The 21,482-nt window shown below is 36.1% G+C and overlaps 1 protein-coding gene across 3 annotated transcripts; it reads left to right on the forward strand.

The window, feature by feature from the left end:
• The first annotated feature begins 11,860 nt into the window (after positions 1-11,860).
• LOC137715694 (beta-amyrin synthase) lies at positions 11,861-19,334 on the forward strand. 3 transcript variants are annotated; one of them, XM_068455030.2, is made up of 18 exons: positions 11,861-12,158; positions 12,601-12,786; positions 12,866-12,955; positions 13,642-13,839; positions 13,941-14,025; positions 14,691-14,857; positions 14,974-15,162; positions 15,269-15,382; positions 15,872-15,991; positions 16,098-16,220; positions 16,518-16,616; positions 16,792-16,848; positions 16,931-16,977; positions 17,066-17,209; positions 17,338-17,515; positions 17,695-17,775; positions 18,480-18,563; positions 18,792-19,334. In XM_068455030.2, the coding sequence occupies exons 1-18, from the start codon at positions 11,958-11,960 to the stop codon at positions 18,912-18,914; spliced, it is 2,286 nt and encodes a 761-aa protein (XP_068311131.2). In that variant the 5' UTR covers positions 11,861-11,957; the 3' UTR covers positions 18,915-19,334. The 3 variants fall into 3 exon arrangements, with proteins under 3 accessions (XP_068311131.2, XP_088547575.1, XP_088547576.1); XM_088691450.1 differs by having other exon boundaries at positions 11,941-12,158; positions 18,445-18,563; XM_088691449.1 differs by lacking the exon at positions 12,866-12,955 and having other exon boundaries at positions 11,937-12,158.
• The last annotated feature ends 2,148 nt before the right edge of the window (positions 19,335-21,482 follow it).

The following is a 21,482-nucleotide window of genomic DNA, read 5'->3' on the forward strand; positions in this document are numbered from 1 at the left end:
TTTTAATCTTACTTTGCTCCATGAAACTCAAAACTCGCCACTTTACTCATTGAAACTCAAAATTCGCTTTACATTGCCTTGTTTCTATTTTAAGAATAATTTCATCCATTCAAAATTTATAATTGGTAATATGCAAAAGTTCCCCTGAAATTAATGAATAGTAAAAAGAACAAAAATAACCATATTCTCTCTACACCGGCCACATCCATTAAGAACATAAGAAATATTGAAATCAATGGAACTAATGATAAGGTGACTGGAGATGAAGGAAGAGAGGATGAAACTATGGACAACGATTAGAAAGAGAAAGGGTAGACAGGTCGGGGAGATGAAACCCTTAAATATTTTTGATATTTTTCGTACTTATTATTTTGTATATACCTTACAATTGTTGATTTTTTTTTTGTTTCATCTATGTGGCATCATTTAATTGGATATGTGAACTTTATATTTGTGCCACGTCAGTCATAAGTGAGCTCTAAATATACCACATAAGTAAATTTAACATAATAGATAAAAAGAAGTCAAAATGAAGTGAATATTCAATTTTTTGGAGTGAAATGACGACTTTTGAGTTTCCAAGAATAAAGTGGGATCAAAATCGAGTTATAGGAAGTAAAGTGGCAACTTTTAAGTTTCATGGCGTAAAGTGAAATCAAAATCGAATTCCAGAGAGCAAAGTGACGATTTTTGAGTTTTAAAAAGTAAAAGAAAATTAAAATCGAGTTTCAAAGAGCATAGCTAAAAATAAATCTTATTATTTTGTCAAAAACTTATAACGGTAAAATTACGATGTTTTTTTTTTTTTTTTTTTTTGAGAAAGCAAGTACGATATTCATTGAAAATAGAAGAATTCGTACAAAATGAGGATATGGTACATAAATGGGCCTTGATAAAAACCTTGCCGGAAATTTCAATCCGGTCCAAGAAAAAAAGAGTGTCCCGTATAAACAACTTTGAAAGTTAGCTCCTCAAAACAAGATTACATCAACTGCAAATAATCAAGAGGAGCTATCCTCCACTAAAATTATTGATCAGCTCCGGTGGTACCACGCACCACTGTATCTCCATTTGACAACCCAACCCAGCTGGAGCAAGTCTGTGCGCAGCATGGTTGGCTTCCCGTCGAACATGGTTGAGTTGAGAATAGGAGAACTCATGTAGAAAAAATTGCACATCTTTAATAATAGGCCCCAACAGTGATATGTCCTCCCCTTGGTGTTTCATAGCAGCCATAGTTATTGAATAATTGCTTTCAAAAAGAACCTTTGTACCTTCTGCAAATCGTTCTTTTACAAACATCACAGCTCTTCGCGCCGCAGCCATTTCAGCATGTAATGGCGAGGTTGCCACCCCAACCTTCCCTGACAAAGCAGCCAGAAATTCACCATTGCTGCTGCGAATGATAACCCCAACACCGCCACTCGTTGTTCAATCCTCCCAAGCTTCATCAAAATTACATTTAATCCACCCCTCAGGAGGCTTTGACCAACGTTGTTTCATCAAGTTCCGAGGCTCCTTACATGGTAGATGCCACCGATGATGCACTGACAACCACTCCTCATCCCTAACAGTTATCTCCCTTGGTGGCGTCCGAGTTCCACTCCACAACAAATCGTTCCGTGCTCTCCAAATACTCCACATTAACATGAGTACCATTTCAAAGGTCTGCTTCGATGAAACCTGGGCTAGCTGAGCCACCCAATCCTTCATACAAACATTGCTGCAATCTAAAACCCGCAACCCCAGCTGTGAAAACCACACAGCATTAGCTAGGGGACAATCCCTTAATATATTTTAAATTGTTTCCCTGAACATACCAGACACATATCTGTTGGAATCCCACATCGGTGGGTGAAAAGAAAACAATAGGGTTTAAATATTATTACTCCACTTTAATTAATATTGAGATTTTTTGTGATAAAACCTCAACGGATTGGGCAAGTGATAAAGTTGAGGATAATATTGATGTTGTTAGAGTGGGGTCCCACGAGCCCGCCGATCCAAAAATCCAACATGGTATCAGAGCTAGGTTCAGGCCCTTGCAAGCCAACGAGCTTGTCACCGAGAAAGAAACAAGCCCGATCCAAAAATCCAACATGGTATCAGAGCTAGGTTCAGGGTCGTGCAAGCCAACTAGCTTGTCACCAAGAAGGAAACAAGCCATGACTCTTAACAAGAGCTGACCTCAATTTTCCATTGAAAACAAGTCTGAACTCTTAACATAGAGCTGACCTCTAAGTTTCAATTACCAATGTGTGGATTTCCATGTGTAAGCCACTAAAGGTGGGTGAACAAAAAAAACCAATGGGGTTTAAATATGATTACCCCATTCTAACTAATATTGAGGAATTTTGTGATAAAATGGACAATAGAGCAAGGTTCTAAAAAAACGCTAGCTGCTAGTCAGGCGGCGAGATAGGGCCTAGCGCCTAGGCGGCTAGACTGGACCTAGGCAGGCAGCTAGTCAGACTAGGCGGATTTATGTAAATTTGATATAAAATTGATTAAATTTACTTTATAATATATAAATGATAAGTTTTTCTTTTAAAATAATATATATATATATATATATAATGTTATTATGTTAGTGTATTTAATATAGGGAAATACCTAGAAATAGGACAATTCCTTAATCTTAGGACATAAATAGATTTTTTTTCTACACCTTGAAATGACTTAATTGCCCTCGTATATAAATGGGTTATTTCCTCCCATTTTCTTATTTATCTCTCTCTACTCTCTCTCTCCCTCCCTTTTTTCTCTCACTTTCTCTCTCACACACTTTCTCTCCCATTCTCATTGTGCACACACAATGCACAGTCGTCCCGACAACCACTGTCCAACTCGAAGTCACCACCAATTTCATCTTGTCCTCATGAGTCCAAAACACCTAGCCTTGTCACGAATCTCATCCCCGATTGTTGGGATAGAAACTGAAGCAGGCCACGAGTTTTCTAACCATTTTCTGGCAACACGGAAAGCATTTGAGGCTTGAGACCACCACCACTGGACTCACATCGAGGGTGGGAACAAAGCCCAATCATTAAATGCTGGTGTTTTGTTGGATGAATTTTTCAGGATTTGCTCACTGTATGTACACAACATGCACATGATATGCTCACGGATCTGAGCCAACCCAAAAACCCATAACTCATAGCCCTCTCTTCGAAATCAGAAAGATGACATCATCAGTTGTCCATATACACCATATGCACATCATATGTATAGTACATGCACATGAGATGCACAGAACTGGAGATCGAGTAACAAGCTACTTTTCGCATTAATAAGAAACTTTAACAGCAACCTATTGGTATAGTGGACACAATTAAAACATAATTGTTACGTATATAAGGTTACAATAGCAGTTTGAAAAGTCTTGTTACATATATCAATCACCGCTTAACCGTGCAGGTGGAAAACATGATACTCGTTGTCGTTATTTCATGGACACGCATGATCCTTAACGTCCTTTAAGCTTTTTCTTGATTTAGTTTTTCACCGAGGCCAACTAGGTTGTGGTCATACTCACTAATTTCGAGACACAACGTACGTGCATCATAGCTAGTGAACATTCCAGCTTCTTATATTAAGATGTAGCCATGCACACCATATGCACATTAGAAAAAAAAACTTCACAAATTTCTGCAATTGAACACTTGAACTAGAAATTGTTCCATCTCATTTTTGTAACACGTCAAAACCTAAAATTTATTCCACAACCCATAGGCCCCAACATGAAACACCAACCCTAATTTAACTTCTAAGTATTAATTCATCTTACAAACAACTCATTTATTCCATAAACCATCAATGAAGGAACTTGGAATTAAACACCCTACGTTACTATGCTTGCCAAAGCTTCAGTCGTTAGAAAAAATGGAACTTTTCGGCCTAAATAAAAAATATGGTACAAAACCCATCTCACTTTTCTCACATTTCTCTCCCATCCCTTTGTTTGAAATAATATGTATGAGGTCAACCTGAAACCCTGCTCACTCTTCTCACCTCTCTTTGGACTTCCTTCTCTTCGAAATCGGAGCTCAACCCAGAAACCCAAAGATCACAGAGCTCTCTCGACATCCCTCTCTTCCAAATGAGAAAAGTGATGCAATGGGCTGCTGATTTTTAGTATTTATATGTGTGTATTTTAGTAATTTCGATTTTGTGCATGGTGTGCATGGCTGGTTTGTCCTATTTCTATCCTAAGATAAGAAATTGTCCCATTTTGGGGTATTTCCCTTTAATATAAGTGGTCTTAAAAAGGTAAAAGAGTATAAAATAATACAAAAAATAGATAAGAAGATGAAAAACAATGATTGATTTAGGTGAGAAAAAAGAAAAGAAATAAAAAAATATAAAATAGTGATAGGAAACTATGCATTGCGTGTAACCAAAACAGGGATGGTGGGACCAAAAGAACTCATCTCGTCCATTTAACTTGAAAAAGAAGATGGTGGTCCTCACTTGTGGTGACTTAACATACGCCCACCTAGGCCTGCTAGCCTTCGCCCAACCTCGCCCAGACCTTGATAACTCTGCCTAGACCCGCCTAATCCTGCCCAGCGTCTGCCTTATACGTTTTCAGATTTTGCGACCGATTACAAGTTAATCGCGGCGGTTGATCTCCGTCCAGTGCCTAGGCAGATTTTTATAACGTCGGTTAAAAGCATAAAAATCCCGAAAACCCAAACCTTAATCCTTTTTAGCCTTACATAAAGTGTGCCAATTAATCCGGTGTACCTTCTTCTTCCCCGGCTCCCCACTCCACCAAAACTTGGCAATCATTATGTTTAATTCATCACAAAGGGTTTTAGGCAAAAGAAAAGTTTGCATATGTACATAGACAAGGATTGAGCCACGACTTTGAATAAAATTTTCCTCCCAGCAGTGCTCACTGCTTAGTAATCCAGCCCTCCACTTGCAATTTTTTCCAAAATCGATATTTCACATATACAAACGTCTATTTCTTTGACTTTCACATAAAGCTCGGCAGCCGGAGGTATGTATCATGATAATCCACTCTATAGACACCCAAACAATCAGCCAAAAGTTGTTGGTCAAAAGCCGTAAGATTGTTACTGAAAGCCACACAACATTTCTCAAAGTTAATAGCTTGCCCTGATGCCATCTCTTTTCAATGTAACAAATAGAAAAAATAAACACGCTCATTTTCTTATTGAAAAAAGGAAAAATGCCACTTTTTTTGTTGGTTCATTTCCTTATAGTTTAGCCTTTTTTTATAGGTTTTTTTTTCTAAGTCTGTAATTTTGAATGAGATCATCTTGAGTTCAAACCTCAGAGCGATTGCAATACATATGTTGCACAATTACTTTTCTGTGAATCGAGCAAACAAAAATATGATGTTTGCAATTGCACATATCTAACGACTTTTCCTTAAGAGCAACTCCACTGTGTGGAGTAGCCCCAGCGATAGGCCCCAAAACAATGGGTAGTAGCCCGAGCAACCACATTCAACCTATCCGGGCGATTGAGCCTTAGAGGGCCCGAGCGAGAGGCCTGGCGATTGTAGATGGCCTGAGAGCCCGATGGAAAGGCTGACATCAGCCACGTTTTGAAACTGATTTGCGTCAGGCGCATGAGGTTCAAGCGCGCGTTGGCACACGTCGTCCGACATGATTGCAGAAATGGGGCCCGCGGCGCATTACTGAAAATGTTACCGTTGGGAGGCCACGTGGCGCCTCCACGTCCGTTGGATCTCAATGATAATTTTTTCTATACCGTTGGATTTCCCACAGTAATAATATATTTAAAACCTTATTTAATTGCAGTTGTTGGATCTGAGATCAATGGTCCACGTTAAGAGCCTTTATAAATAAATTAAAAAAAAAGAAAAAACAGTTTAAAATTCTGAAAATCTTACTGTTGTGCCACATGGCACAATCTGGAATGTTGGTATTCAAATTTTTTTTAATCCAACGGCAGAGATTAATTATGTGAATAAAAATTAAAAAAAAATGTAAAAAATTAATAAAAATCCAAAAAATTAAAAAAACAAAAAGATTTTACTTTTCTATAAATACCTTCTCATTATCTTCTACCTTACACCACAATTTCATATTTTCTCAACTACTTTCAACCACATTCCTATCTTTCTCTCAAAGTTTCAATCCAAATTTTTTTCCAACAAAATGACTAATGATGCAGGTACGAATTGGACGCTTATTAAAGATGTTGCGTTGTGTACTAGTTGGGTTGAAGTTACTCATGATTCGATTACGGGTAATGAGATGCAGTTGCAAGAAATGTGGAGTCTTATTCATACCAATTATCTTGAGAAAATTGGTGGGAAAAGAACCAAAGAATCGATGTTCAGTCGTTGGAAAATACTTAGCCAATCTTTTAGTATGTGGAGAGACGCTTTGGCATAAGTTAGTAGTAATCTTCGAAGTGGGGAAAATTTAGCGGATCAAGTAACAATATATTATTTATTTGTTTGTACTAACCCAAATTTACATTAGCTACTTTGATTATAATTATTTCTTCTCCCGCATTATGTAGACACTTCAAGCACAATCTTGGTATAATGCCAAATCCAAAAACCAATATCAATCATTCACTCGGTGGGATGAAATATTGTTAAAGATTGTCCTAAATTCAGAGTTGTGCCTGTTGGTCCTGAATTTTTCATGAACAGCACCCCTCTACACTCTACACCCGATGATTCCTCGCATTTTCATGAAGATGACGCAGAAGAAGTGCCCGAAACTCCCCCCTGAACAAGCGTCGGGGTCGGCCCGTTATCCAATTAGGCCTCAAGGTAAGAAGGTTTCAAAGAGAAAAGGGAGTGCTTCCAAGAATGATTATGCAAAGTATATGGAAGAACTTGCTTGCCAAGGTGAATTGAGTTTGGCACGAGAAATGGCTAAATTTGAGGCTGATAAGGTTAGAGAGGAGGCAAAAGCTGCAACCGTTGAGAGAGAATTTCAAGCTAATGAGAGAGAAAGAGTCACTTAGGCAAGAAAGGTACAAATTAGAGAAGAAAGAATGGCTCAACGAGATCATGACATTATGAACACGCTTTTAGAAGGGAAGCCTCCAAATTCTAAATATTTTTGGAAGTTGGAGAAAGCGGACGTGGTGCGAATTTATTAGGTGATGATGATCCATTCATAAGAGCAAGTGGAGATGGTCGTAGCATGACAAGAGAAGATCATCCTAGCACCACAAATTAGTTAGGTGATGATGATCCATTCACGAGTCCATAATTTTCCAATCACTTTGTTTGTAATCGGAACCTATAATTTTCCAATCACTTTGGGTTGCAATTTATTATTTATTGAATATGGTACTTTATGTTGTTTCCAATTTATTGAATTTAGTACTTTATTTAAAGTAAGAGTGAATTTATTTAATTTGGTAATTTATTTATACTAAGAGAATCTTTTTTCAAAGGACATAAACACGCCAAATAAAATTACATAGACATACCAAATAATAAAAAAACTCACTAAATGAACTAAAAAAAAACACACCAAATAAAATTAAATAAACACAGCAAATAAAAACAAACACAGTGAATGAACTTAAGTATATTGAGCTTGTTTCACTTGCCATTGGTGCTCTATCAAGTTAATTTGTCGGGCATTGTGCATATATGGCCTTTGAAGTGCAGTATATCGTTGAATGAGCCCTTTCATTGTAACGTCCATCCCTTTTCTAATGGCTCGTGTTGCACGGGTTCTTCGGTGGTGTCATGAGCACAATACATTTGTGTTATGGAATTGTTCATCGTGTCTGGCTCATATTCATCAACGGCATCATAATCATACTCATCTTCCACAATCATATTGTAAAGAATGATGCACGAAGCGACTCTAAATCAAACATTCTAGCAGCACCCCTGACAATCACCCAGCGAGCTTGGAAGATACCAAAACAATGCTCCACATCCTTCATGCACCTCTCTTGACAGCTTGCAAAGTGTTTTTCCTTTGCACTTCGTGGACGTGGCACTGTTTTGACAAACGATGACCACCTTGGGTAAATGTCGTCTGCTAGGTAATATGGCATGTCGTACTTATGTCCATTGACCCAGTACGTGACTTTTGGTGCCTTTCCTTGCAGGACATTATTGAACACTAGGGATTGGGCAAGGACGTTGAGGTCATTTTGAGCTCCAGAAACCCCGAAAAAGGCGTACCAAATCCATATATCAAAAGATGTCACCGCCTCCAAAATGATACATTTTGCTCATTTTCTGTCCCTATAAACGCCTTGCCATGCACTTGGACAATTTTTCCAGGTCCAGTGCATACAGTCAATGCTTCCAATCATCTCAGGAAAACCTCTCATCTTGCCCTTCTTCAGAAAGCTTTTGCAAGTCCATCTCAGTAGGTCTTCGGAGGTACTCTACGGTGTAGATAGATTCGATTGCTTCGTAAAACCTCATCAGGGACTCAAGAATGGTTGATTTCCCCATCCTCGCTATCTCATCCACTTGGTCTGCAGATGCTTCATATGCAAGCATCTGCAAGATAACAGTAATTTTTTGCTCAATAAGGAGACTTCATTCTTTTGCACAAAGTAAGAATCATGGTTGCAAACAGCAATCATGATTTTGTTAAACAAATGTCGTTCCATTCTATAACGACGTCTAAAGTACGTATCAGGTAATGCACTGTTACAAACAAAATAATCGTCCATGAGCTCCGTACCTTGTCGTTGCCTGCTTTTATCTAGGTTTGCGGAACAGCTAGGCATGCAGATCTAAGCCACAACTTGGATGACTCGAAGGGAATGTGAGGCTCTTGCCATTATTGCTTCTTCATCTCTCCTTCTACCATCCTCATCATCTTCCATCTCATTTTGGGCCAACTAGAGATTGAACATTCCTTCTGATTGGTTAAACAAATCTTCCTCTTGCTGATCGATTTCCCACATCATCCTTGAAGAAGAAGACATTGTAAGAAGGAAGCAGAAACTATGAATAATGATACAGTATTTTGGTGAAGAAGGAAGCAAAAACTATAAATAATGATAGAAATCTTGAGAAAATTGGTGTGAGATTTTCTGAGGATGGATGGTGGATTATATGAAGGATTAAGAAAAGATTAAGTTGTAGATAATGTCACGTGACATGCAGTCATTCGTTAGAAATTTGATCGAAATCTATCCTCAAAGATTGTAAACAGATTGTGACACGTGGCGCGACGTGATTAGTTAAAAATCTTATCGAAAATCTATCCTCAACGATTTTGAAAAAGTAACGACACGTGGCACAACGGCATTGGATAAAAATCTTATCGAAATCCATCACCAATAATTGTCTTTTTGGATAATGACACGTGGCGCAAAGAGAACGATTAAAAATCTTATCCGAAATTACAAATTAAATTATTTTGTATTATTTTATAATTAAAAAAAATACTAATATTTTATTACCTATTGCCAGGGCTATTCAGTGTAGGGGTAGAGATGCAAAAGACAGTTACTGTTCATGAAGGGCAATTACTGTTCACTGGGTGGATTAAATAGTGAATAGCCCAGGGGACCTTAGCAATGGTGGAACTGCTCTAATTGCAAGCTTTAGTAAGCTGAGTAGAAATTGAGCTAATTATAAACTAAAATTGCGACTTGTGTCCAAAATTAACAAGATTCTCACAAGTTATTAAATTAAGGGAGACTTTGAATGCGGTCCTTGGAGCATCTCCAGTGGAGTCTCTAAATAGGGACAACCACCGTATAAAATGGGTATAAAACAAATATAGGGACAAATGAATCTCTACTGGATCGGAAAGTAAGTCCCTATAGTATAGGGACTCACTAGATACATAGTGTATGTCCTCACATATAAGATTGTATGAATGAGGATCCTATCTGGATCCTCTTTGTGAGGATCCTAGGGATCTTCTAATCGTGTTCGTTCATCGTACATTGTGCGGTCAGAAATCATTGTAAGATTTTTTTATTTAAAATTGAATATAAACAGTACCTGACGAAAACTGGTCCCATGGTGTACGATAAACGGACACGATTGAAGGATCATCAGGATCTTCACAAAGAGGATCTGGAGAGTATCCTCATTGGGACGACCTTGAGTGGAAAACTGAGCTCACAATCTTGATTGAAGCTTTTAATGCTTTTAATTAATTAAAAGAAAGGTTAACATGAACAAAAAAATGGGTGCATTTGTGCTCACCACCATAAACTATGGTGTATTCTCACCATACATCTCATCATATGACATGTGTCATTTCACTTAACCATAGTTATTTTTTTTAATTAATTAAAAAAAAGGTTAACATGAACAAAAAAATGGGTGCATTTGTGCTCACCACCATAAACTATGATGTATTATCACCATACATCTCATCATCTGACACGTGTCCTTTCACTTAACCATAGTTATTTTTTTTTTCAAAATTGGAAAAGGAACATTTAATGTTAAAGTTAATGAAAGTTAGTTGAAATGATACGTTTCAGATCATGACGATGAGGTGTATGGTGATCATACACCAAAGTTATGGTGGCGAGCAAAAATGCAAAATGTGCACCTTGAATGAAAACGAGGCTTACAATCTTGATTGAAGAATTTAATACTTTTAATTAAAGGAAAACTATTGAAAATGACTTAAAAACTTTAAGTTTTAATCAGAAGTACAAAAATGTGTTGTAAGTGAATAGTACCATGAGTGATTTTTTAGAGTAAAATTGTCATTTTTCATTAAAGTGAACAGTATTATGAGTGTTTCGTTAAAACTCTCTTTAATTAATTAAAAAAATGTTAACATAAACAAAAAATGTGCACCTAATCAAATTATCATATAAAATCATAAAAACTTCAATTTTAGGGATTGTAGTATAAAGACTCTCCCAATAAAGGTAATATTTCCTTTAGGGACACAAAGATCCCCTTAAAATGTTTAAATGAGTACTCAAAAGTGATGGTGGGAGTTCCTAAATAAAAACTTCCATTGAAGATGTTCTTAGTGATGGAAAAGGATCCTTGCCAGATCCTTTTCCTAGGGATCCTATAGATCTCGTGATCGTGACCGTTTATCGTATATCGTGCGGTCAGTTTTCGTTAGGTACTATTTATATTTAATTTTAAATTTTAAAATTTGGAATGATTTCTGACCGCACGATATACGATAAACGGTCACGATCACGAGATCCTTATTCTCTAAGTAAAGGATCCAGCGAGGATCCTTTTCCCTTAGCAAGCAGTCTCATTTGACTGGACCTTGTTACTTTAAAGTTGTTTATCAAAATCCTTTGACTGACTGAACCTTGTACTTAAAAACAAAAAAAAAAAATCCTTTGACTTTATACACCTCAGCCATTAGTAATTTCATGTATTTATTCTTTTTTTTTTCCAAACTTTTGTTAAATGTATTTCCACGATAACTATTATATGGAATTTACAAATTATAAAATTTAAAACTCCCCATTATATGGTTTAAAATGCACATTTTGTGGGTTATAAAAAAGCAAACCTCTATAACCTTAGAATTTCAGCCTTGCAATCAAGCCACGGACATTGGCCTGCTGAAAATTCTGGCCCATTGTTTTACCTTCTTCCTCTGGTGAAAATTCATCACTCTAATTTATAGATTTCATGCAACAGCTAACCATATGAAATGATCTTGAGTGTACATGTGTCACACTCTTGTTACAATCGGTAGTTAGGAGATTACTAACTCATTAAGTTTCCTAACTTCTATAAAAGCTGTAGTGATAACAGTTGCAGCAGTGGAAATTTATTACAAATACAGTGGTAGCTAATTAAACACTGACTTAATATTCATGCATAATAAATTAAATTAGTTGGCATAATAAGTTAAATTAAGTATCTGTTTATCATATTTATTACATATGGTTCCAACTGCATGCAATGAAAAAATAAAGGAGGTGGAATACAGATTATCATCAACTATAAATTAATCCGTCATATGAACCAACTTAATTAGATAACTGGGAAATTAAGAATAATGTGGAGGCTGAAGATTGGGGAGGGTGCAGATGACCCATATCTGTTTAGCACAAACAACTTTCTGGGGAGGCAGACATGGGAGTTTGATCCTCATGCAGGTACTCTTCAAGAGCGAGCTGAGGTTGAAGAGGCTCGCCAAAATTACCGCAAAAACCGATTTCTGGTCAAGCCTAGTAGGGACCTCCTCTGGAAAATGCAGGTACGTACTTACGTCGACGTACTATTGGAATCAAGCATGATGCGAAAGGGTAAGCTTAGCTCGATTCTTTTTAATGTAACAAAAAGAAAAAAGAAAAAACGCTCCTTTTCTTATCGAAAAAAGGAAAACACTACTATTTTTCGTTGGTTCATTTCTTTATAATTTAGTTTTTTCATAGGTTTTTTATTCTACATTCGTAATTTTGGATGAGAACGTCTTGAGTTTAAACCTCAGACCAATTGCAATATATATGTTGCAAACTTATTTCTCTGTGTATCGAGCAAACGAAAATATGATGTTTACACAATGGTGCAGATCTAAAGACTTTACCTTAATTGCAAGCTTTAGTCAGCTGAGTAGAAATAGAGTAAATTATAGACACTAAAATTGTGACTTGTGTCCCAAATTAACAAGATTCTTGCTAATTTTTAAATTAATGCAGTTTTTAAAAGAGAAAAATTTCAAACAAACGATTCCTGCAGTGAAGATCAAGGAGGGCGAGGAAATGACACGTGAAACTGCAACAGCTGCAATGAAGAGGGCTGTCCATTTCATTTCAGCCTTGCAATCAAGCCACGGACATTGGCCTGCTGAAAATTCTGGCCCATTGTTTTACCTTCTTCCTCTGGTGAAAATTCATCACTCTAATTTTTTAGATTTCATGCAACAGATAACTATTACTAAATATATTTTCTTCTATTTTATAGGTCATGTGTCTGTATATTACTGGTCATCTTAATGTTGTATTCTCTATGGAACATCGCAAAGAAATTAAGCGTTACATATACAATCATCAGGTGCGAATATGTACAAATTATGTCATCGTACGTATGCCTTGTATAACTAGCTTGTGTTTGTTTTCCCTCCTTTTATATTGGCAGAGGTGGGGAATAACTTATGCCATGTTAGTAATCAGTGCAGGGTGAACTATCAATTTACTCTACAATTATTATTTGAGTGAAAATTAGGTCATTAAACTATTTTTTTTGGAAAAATCAGTCCTTAAACTAATAAAATCTGCCAATTACATCTCTAATATTAAATTCAAAGTTATTCTATTCAATTTTTTGTCAATTTAAGTCACATGACTTGCATGTGATACACTTTAGAGAGTAGATTAGTAGTTTTTCATAGTTTAAAGACTTATTTTCGAAGAAATAGTGTATGAAGTTAACTTTGAAGGGTAGATTATTAGACATTAGATTCACGACCTATATGCAACATTAAAGGCTTATAGGCAAGAAAATGGCGGCAGTATAATTTAAAATGTGTCATGTGATTTAAGTTGACAAACAATTGGATAAAATAACTTTGAGTAAAATATTAGGGATGCAATTATCAATTTTTAATGAATTTAGGGACATAATTTTCACCTGAGGTGATAATTTATGGACTAAATCGGCAGTTCACCCATCAATCTAAACTCCTTTTATAATTATTAAGATTTTATGCTAATTAAAATTTTGTATTTGTGTGTTTGTAGAACAAAGATGGTGGGTGGGGATTACACATAGAGAGCCCTAGCAACATGTTTTGTACGGCTTACAACTATCTGAGTTTGCGGCTGCTTGGAGAAGGACCAGATGGAGGTGAAGATAATGCCATGGCTAGCGGAAGAAAGTGGATTTTTGACCATGGGGGTGTAACCAATATACCTTCTTGGGGAAAGACTTGGCTTTCGGTACTGTGACCTTTTTCCAGCGCCCGTGCGAAAGCACACAGATATATATATATGCATGCGTGTGTATAACTTTTGAAGTTAGCCAATTTCTTCTTATGTAGATACTTGGTGTTTATGACTGGTCTGGATGCAACCCAGTACCTCCGGAGTATTGGATGCTTCCTTCTTTTCTACCCATACATCCAGGTTTGCAAAATTTAAGTTCTACTTATTTCTTCGATTGGAAAATAACAAATTTGTATGAACAACTTTCGAAGATATCCGTCCCACTGACGAATTGTTGCACAAGGGATATGACGGTTGTGTTAATAACGTTCATGTACTTCTGGAAGACTGACAAAGTAATTCTAATAGACACCGACGGTTATACTAATTTTTCATATTCCAACTGATATGACAATAAATTTCATCATTTATTGGTAATTCAGCCTAAATACCTCATTTATTTTGGAAAGAGGATCCTTTCCGGATGCACTTTGTGCGGATCTCTAGTATCCTAACTGTTCATCGTAAATCGTGTAGTCAGTTATTGTCAGTTACTATTTGTGTTTAATTTTAAATAAAAATAGTTAAATAATTTTTGACCGCTCGATGCATGATGAATGACTAAGATATGAAGATCTTTAGGATCTCACAATTTGGATCCGGATGGGATCCAAATCCTTTATTTTGAAAACAAACTGCCATATGATGTAACTAGAAGCCTAGAAATATTACTGCTCAGATATATTTGGCTTCTTCCTTGTTTTTTTCCTTGTCTTCTCGAATTTTTCTTAGATTACACCCTAACAACTTTTTTTTTTTTTTTTTTTGAAAAACATAACCACTTTCCTTATATATGTATATTGCAGCAAACTTGTTGTGCTTCTGTCGCGTTACGTATATGCCCCTATCATATTTGTATGGGAAAAAATTCGTCAGCCCCATATCCCCTCTCATTTTACAGTTGAGACAAGAACTCCACATTCAACCGTACCACAAAATTAAGTGGAGTGAAGCGCGCCATTTATGTGCACAGGTGATTGACTTATAAAGAAGATTACTCTATTGTTTACAGTTCATATTTACCATTCGTATTAGAATTCCCTGAACTGGAATGTGATTGGTAGATTATCTTATCTGTATGAAATGAAGGAGGATATGCACTATCCCAACCCTTGGATACAAGATCTGGTGTGGGATTGCATGTACATGTTTACGGAGCCTCTTCTGACCCACTGGCCCTTCAACAAGTTGAGAGAGAAAGCTCTTCAAAAAAGTATCAAACACGTGCATTATGAAGACGAGAGCAGTCGGTACATGACCATTGCATGTGTAACGAAGGTATTACAAATACTAGGTGAATTAATGGAATTGATAAGCATAGAAAATTTGTATGCGTAATATTTCTTCTAACTCTTTGGTGTATCATGGCACTTGATTTGCAAAGGCATTGGTCATGCTTGCTTGTTGGGTTGAAGACCCCGAAGGCGATTCTTTTAGAAAGCATCTTGCACGGATCCCAGATTACCTGTGGGTTTCAGAAGATGGAATGAAAATACAGGTTATAACTACTTTAATTACCACATGTATGTTTATACATGGAGCTCAAAAAGAAACAGGGAAAATAAAAAAGCAATTTTGGAATATTTTCAAAGTAGTAATAACAAAGAGTTTTGTGCCAGGCTTCATTATTATTTGCATTTTCTGCATTAATTTATTAAGACAGACGGGTGCCACAATTATTAAGGTGAAACTAAGATACAAATATCGACAATGTATCACATCCTGAATATTGATACTCGATACTGAATAGGTATGCAAGTAGGAGAAGTTTCAACTGAGGATGTTAATTACCATATATCTTAAACGTAAACATCTTCAGTGGAAGCTGATATTATCAAGAAAAAGAAGAAGGAATATAAAAGGGTGTTAACTTTGCACCTATATATATATATATATATATATATATATTTTTTTTTTTTTGAAGTACAGTATGGCTCTCCAATAGATGCGGCTCTGAGTTTGGATCATTTGCCATCCAATTATGCAGAGTGTGGGTAGTCAATCCTGGGATGTTGCTTTTGTCATTCAAGCTTTGCTTGCTAGCAACCTCATTGCTGAAATTGGACCAACACTTATGAAAGGACACGACTTCATAAAGAAATCCCAGGTTTCCATGTTATATTATATATATGTATATGTTTCTAACTTTTCAGTGTAAGCTTCTGCTTACTTGTTTCCAACTTTCATGTATCCCACACACAACTTGGAATTAGGTCAGGGATAATCCTCCAGGTGACTTTAAAAAAATGTTCCGCCGCATTTCCAAGGGATCATGGACATTTGTTGATCAAGATAATGGATGGTCCGTTTCTGATTGCACTTCAGAAAATATGACGGTAAGCAAGCTAATTTTGGTGCACAGATGCTTCTAATAATAGGATCTTGTTTACGTTGGATTTTGATAACTCGCACAAATTAACAACCAAACAACCAAAACGCCACACACAAAAGCAAACGCATGCCAAAACCCCAAGAATTATAGTGGTTCGGTGAATCGTGCCTATGTCCACTCCGGTGTTAGCTGATGTATCTCACCAGACTAGCCTGAAAAGCCTATTTGAAAAATACATGCTTTACAGGTTACTACTCGATTATGTGGTTTACTCTGTATGATAGTCTCTTGTATTTTACAGTGTTGCCTACTGTTGTCAATGATGCCATCAGAAATTGTTGGTGATAAAATAGAAGACGATCGTTTGTATGATGGTGTCAATCTCATACTCTCTATGCAGGTGATGATACTCCAAATATAAATGTACCTTATCTTTCATATGCTAAGATAATAGAATGAGAAATGTTGTATTAAAGTCTCTTCTTTTTTCTGGAACTTTGGCTTTATTAAGTTCCATTAATTTCAAATTTTCAAGAACAAAAAGAAATGGTTCGATTAACTAATCACATATGCAGAGTAAAAATGGCGGTGTATCAGCATGGGAGCCAGCAGGATCTCCATCATGGTTGGAGGTATATGTAACTATTACATATATATAATTAAATTTTGTGCAGCATATATATAATGAGATTCTCTCTTTTGTTCCCATTCTAGTTGCTTAATCCTGTGGAATTTCTCGATGACATGGTCGTTGAGCATGAGTAAGATCCCAAATTTTTCTTCATCAATTTGTTTTCTATTCATATTCTAGGGTCCTAAAACAATTAAACTAACTATATAATGATCTAGGTATATTGAGTGCACCTCCTCTGCGATACAAACTCTAGTTTTGTTTAAAAAGTTACATCCTGAGTATCGGAAGAAAGAGATAGAAGAGTTTATTGTTAGTGCCGTACAATTTATTGAAGACGCACAAAACCCCGATGGCTCATGGTAGGCTCTCCGTGGTTTTGAAAAAAAAATTGTTCCAAGCATTTCTTTGAAATTTATATTTATGAAACTATATATTTAGAGTAATGATTTATGCGTTAACTATACATTGGCAATCAATACATGTACAGGTATGGAAGTTGGGGAGTTTGCTTCACATATGGTACATGGTTTGCGCTTAAAGGTTTAGCTGCTGCTGGAAAAACTTATTACAACTGTCCGGCTACGCGCAACGGGGTTAATTTTCTACTGGCAACCCAAGGAGATGACGGTGGATGGGGAGAGAGTTACCTTTCATGTCAACGCAAGGTAAATTCTTTATCTGCGAATCAGGTAGGTTAACTAAGCCTCTGTAAGTCATTCATTGATATATACAAACCCTTATGCTGAACTGCCCTAGCTAGTGCAAAGAGACCTTGCCTTCTTGTCAAAAACCAGGAAATGCTATTTATACTTTATAAATAGCAAATTGTGGTTTATATATGCAGAAAATTATACCACTTGAAGGAAGAAGATCACACTTGGTACAAACTGCTTGGGCTTTGATGGGTTTAATTCATGCTCAGCAGGTGAGTTAATGATGTAAATAAGAACTCATAAAAGAATAATGCTAGGTGACTAAATTTGCAAACTAAATGATGTGTCACCAATAAGAAATAAACACGTTAATCAATACTTCAGTAGTAATCTAATCTCAACTTCCATGCATTTAGTTTACAAAATTTAGTCTACACATTTAGTATCTCTAGCATTACCCCTCATAAAATACTATTTTATTAACTAAATATATACTGGAAACGTTTACAAGATAGTAATTTGCATTAATTTTTATGTTGGGGTATATATTTTGGTGTTTCATGTCTTAAGGGTTTTCAGAGTTAGATATTTATAAATATCCTTGTAGCTTGCGGCTTCAAATCTTCTGTAACTGCTATTTGTCCCAAAAAATGCCCACCTCTAATATCTTACTCAACACCCACTTAACCCCAAAACTTAACGCTTTTATCTACTATTAGAGGTAGGCATTTTTTGGTACAAATAATTGGTACATAAGATTTGAAGCCGTAGCGTAGTAGAAGATCATTAGTTCTTGACAAAATGTAGTTCTTTCTTTATGTAGCCCTCTTGGCAATTTGGATTCTTCTTATTTATTTTAGCCGATGGATTAAGAACCAGAGTTTGTAATAAGTTTCTTTTCCCTCATACTTTGATTTGTTAATAACATTTCATTCATCCAGGATTCTAACTTCTTTGAAAACAAAAAATCTTGTAGGCAGAAAGAGACCCTACTCCTCTCCACCGTGCTGCAAAGCTGTTAATCAATTCTCAGATGGAGGATGGTGGATTCCCTCAACAGGTTGCGTACCGCTTTCTACACCTAGTTTTCAGAAGAAAGTTAAATAAACAAAAAAAAAAAAACCTAATATTGAATACTGATGCTTAATTTAGCTTCCATTAATTTCTTTTCAGAAAATGACTTCCTCTGTATGCATTATGCAATCAGAAATTGGGAGAAGAGGAACAATATCATCCCTACAGAACATAGAATTAACCTTTTAATTAACTTCGATTTTCATGTTCGCAGGAAATGACAGGTACTTTCTTTAAGGGCGGCATGTTGCACTATTCAGCATACTGCAATACTTTCCCCTTAATGGCTCTTGCAGAATACTGTATGCATGTTCCTCTGCCGTCCGAAGGCGTTTAGTACAACCCATAATCAATAAATCATGACTGATATAACGAAGCAAATAAACGTTAAAAACAGTCTGCATGATGCTTGAGTGTGTAACAGTTTGATAAGGGTAATCCTTTCTACCTGCGTGCTTCTTTGATCTCATGACGGCTATTCCGGTGCTGGTCTTTGGAGGATGATGTGACCTTTGTCCTCACCAATTCTAGGTTTCTTGATGGTTTGATCTCAGGTGATAGTGGAGGGTGGTCAATCGTGACTGTTTGTTTGTGCTAGGCTCCAAGGTTGGTCTTGGGCCTTTGTCTTCTGTGTGTTGTGGCCTCTTTTCTTTTGCTGTGTTGATATGATTTTGTGCCTTTGTTGTACTTCTCTTGTAGGTAATGAATTTTACCATTTGACCCAAAAATAAAAACATTGGATAATTTGAGCTGAGTACCTTAATGTGTGATTTCGTTTTGTTGGATTATTGTTTGTCTTGCACTGTGAACGAGGTTTGGTTTTAGAGAACTTTAACGAAAAACTCCTGGTATTATTCAATTTAACGAAAAATCACATTTTTCCACTAAAAAGTCAATCATGGTATTATTCACTTTACCCTTTATTTTGTTCTTATCGTTAAAACTCAAAGTTTTTCAAGTCATTTTCATTAATTTTCATTTGGTTTTATGTCCATCCTTTAGAAATAAAAAAAATAAAAAAAACTGCTCAAAGAATTGCATCCTTTGCTTGCTGAGTTTTAGGGCTATTCAAGTTGAAATTCGTCCGATTTCTGACTTTGTTATAAGTTTCTGATTTATTAAGATTAGCTAATAGTGAGAAATAAAAATAATATCGCGATAGTGAATTGGTTGAGAAATTTTGAAATAGTAGAGTTTAATAAAAGATCTTCAGAAATGATTGTTTCTGCATAATGAAGAACTATTTCTCATTGCTCAAACAATTTTGAACTAGCCGAGAAAGAAACAAGGGCTCCACATCATTAATTCTTTGGTATTCTTTATATGGTTTCTATTTCCTTGCTGTTGAAGTAACATAATGTTTTAATTAGGGGTTGTGGATAGTCCACACATCCATCTCAATTTTCAGTCGTCGAATTGAATAAATTGAAGAAGATCAATGACAAAAAAACTAACAAAGGTGTGTGGAAATTGACCCACTCTCCTTAAGTAGGGTTTTTATCACAAATTACTGATCCTGGAAATTGACCCACACCTTCAAGATAGTCCTTAAAATTGAAAATTGATTAATGTAACTACTGAAAATAGGTGTCACAAATCAATGTGGTCCTTCTATCACAATTCCGTAAAAAATTCTGACCGACACCTATTCAGGGACTATATTGATCGATTTTTAATTTTAAAGATCATCTTGATTGTGTCGATGAATTTCAGAGACTATTTGTAATAACAATTTGTTTTAATTAATTAGTTTTATAGTACTATTTTATGTTGGTCACTTTTGACTACTTTAAGCCGCCAGGTCACTGTCCAAACACATTTGATCCCAAAGATCAATTCCTATCCTTATTTGAGAATTAATTTGTTAAATTTTGATTTGGATATGTATCTTAATTATGATTAGGGAACTGCTTCTGCTTGTCTTTATCCATTTAGAATTGTAATGGTTATACTTCTCTGTTTACAAGTGAAGAAACTAGTGCTAATGCTATTGCCCTTTGAGAATTATAATGATCATCCTCTTGTACATTACTATAAATTTGGGTACTATTGATAAATATCTCAGGATATATCTCCTTGTCTTTTCCTCAGTCACGACCTGGACGCCTGATGGCTCAGTACGTGATGAGTGAGAATTAGAAATTTTTGTTTTTTTCTTCTTTGAAAAGGGAGAAAATTGGTGACAAGTCACAGTTATTCATTCTTTTCGAGTTCGAATAACTATGAGGAATTTCACCCTACCTATGGCTACAGTCAAGCATACTCACAAATTTGAAGCATCGAACTCGGGACCTTCCATATTTTTTTTGTTTATTAGAAAGTCGTAGTCCACACCTTTACTACTTGGCCACTTGTTGTAATTAGAAATTAGAAAGTTTTGAAAAAACAAAAGAAAGTCAAAATGTCCAAACATGTGATGTTTACTTTTAGGGAAAGGGATCCTCTCTGGATCCCTTCCTCCAAATCTTAGGAATCCACTAATTCGGGCCATTGAAATTTGATTTAATGGCTACAAACAGGGGCCTACTTTAAAAGTTAGGGTAAATTACACAGAAATACCTCAATTATTAGGTTATTAACAGTTTCATACCTCGTCTTTAAAAAGTTTCAATGTCATACCGTATCTACAAATTTGTTGCAATGTCATACATTTCGTCAGTTTGTCTGTTAATTCTCTGTTAAATACTGATGTGTCTTGAAGCAGGATCCACTCTTTATTAAAAAAATAAAATTTTTTTTTTTTTTAATTATTATTTTTTAATTCTCAATAAAATAATTTTTTTAAATGGGGGACCCACCCGTCCACCCGTGTCCCCCCTCCCCCCCCCCACCCCCAAACAACCTTCCTTCACCACCCCACTGCCGTCTTCTCTTCCCCATATCCACTTCGATGAGGAACACCACA

The sequence above is a fragment of the Pyrus communis genome, chromosome 3 (genome assembly GCF_041283825.1).
Source record: "Pyrus communis isolate YQ-2024b chromosome 3, ASM4128382v1, whole genome shotgun sequence".
Taxonomy (NCBI): Eukaryota; Viridiplantae; Streptophyta; class Magnoliopsida; order Rosales; family Rosaceae; genus Pyrus; species Pyrus communis.

What these genes read in the sequence shown, in the direction of transcription:
- LOC137715694 (XM_068455030.2), top strand. Translation starts at nt 11,958, where the DNA reads ATGTGGAGGCTGAAGATTGGGGAGGGTGCAGATGACCCATATCTGTTT. An exon ending in GGGGAAAGACTTGGCTTTCG is followed by an intron (nt 13,840 to 13,940) that starts GTACTGTGACCT and finishes CTTCTTATGTAG; the next exon opens with ATACTTGGTGTTTATGACTG. An exon ending in CAAAACCCCGATGGCTCATG is followed by an intron (nt 17,210 to 17,337) that starts GTAGGCTCTCCG and finishes ATACATGTACAG; the next exon opens with GTATGGAAGTTGGGGAGTTT.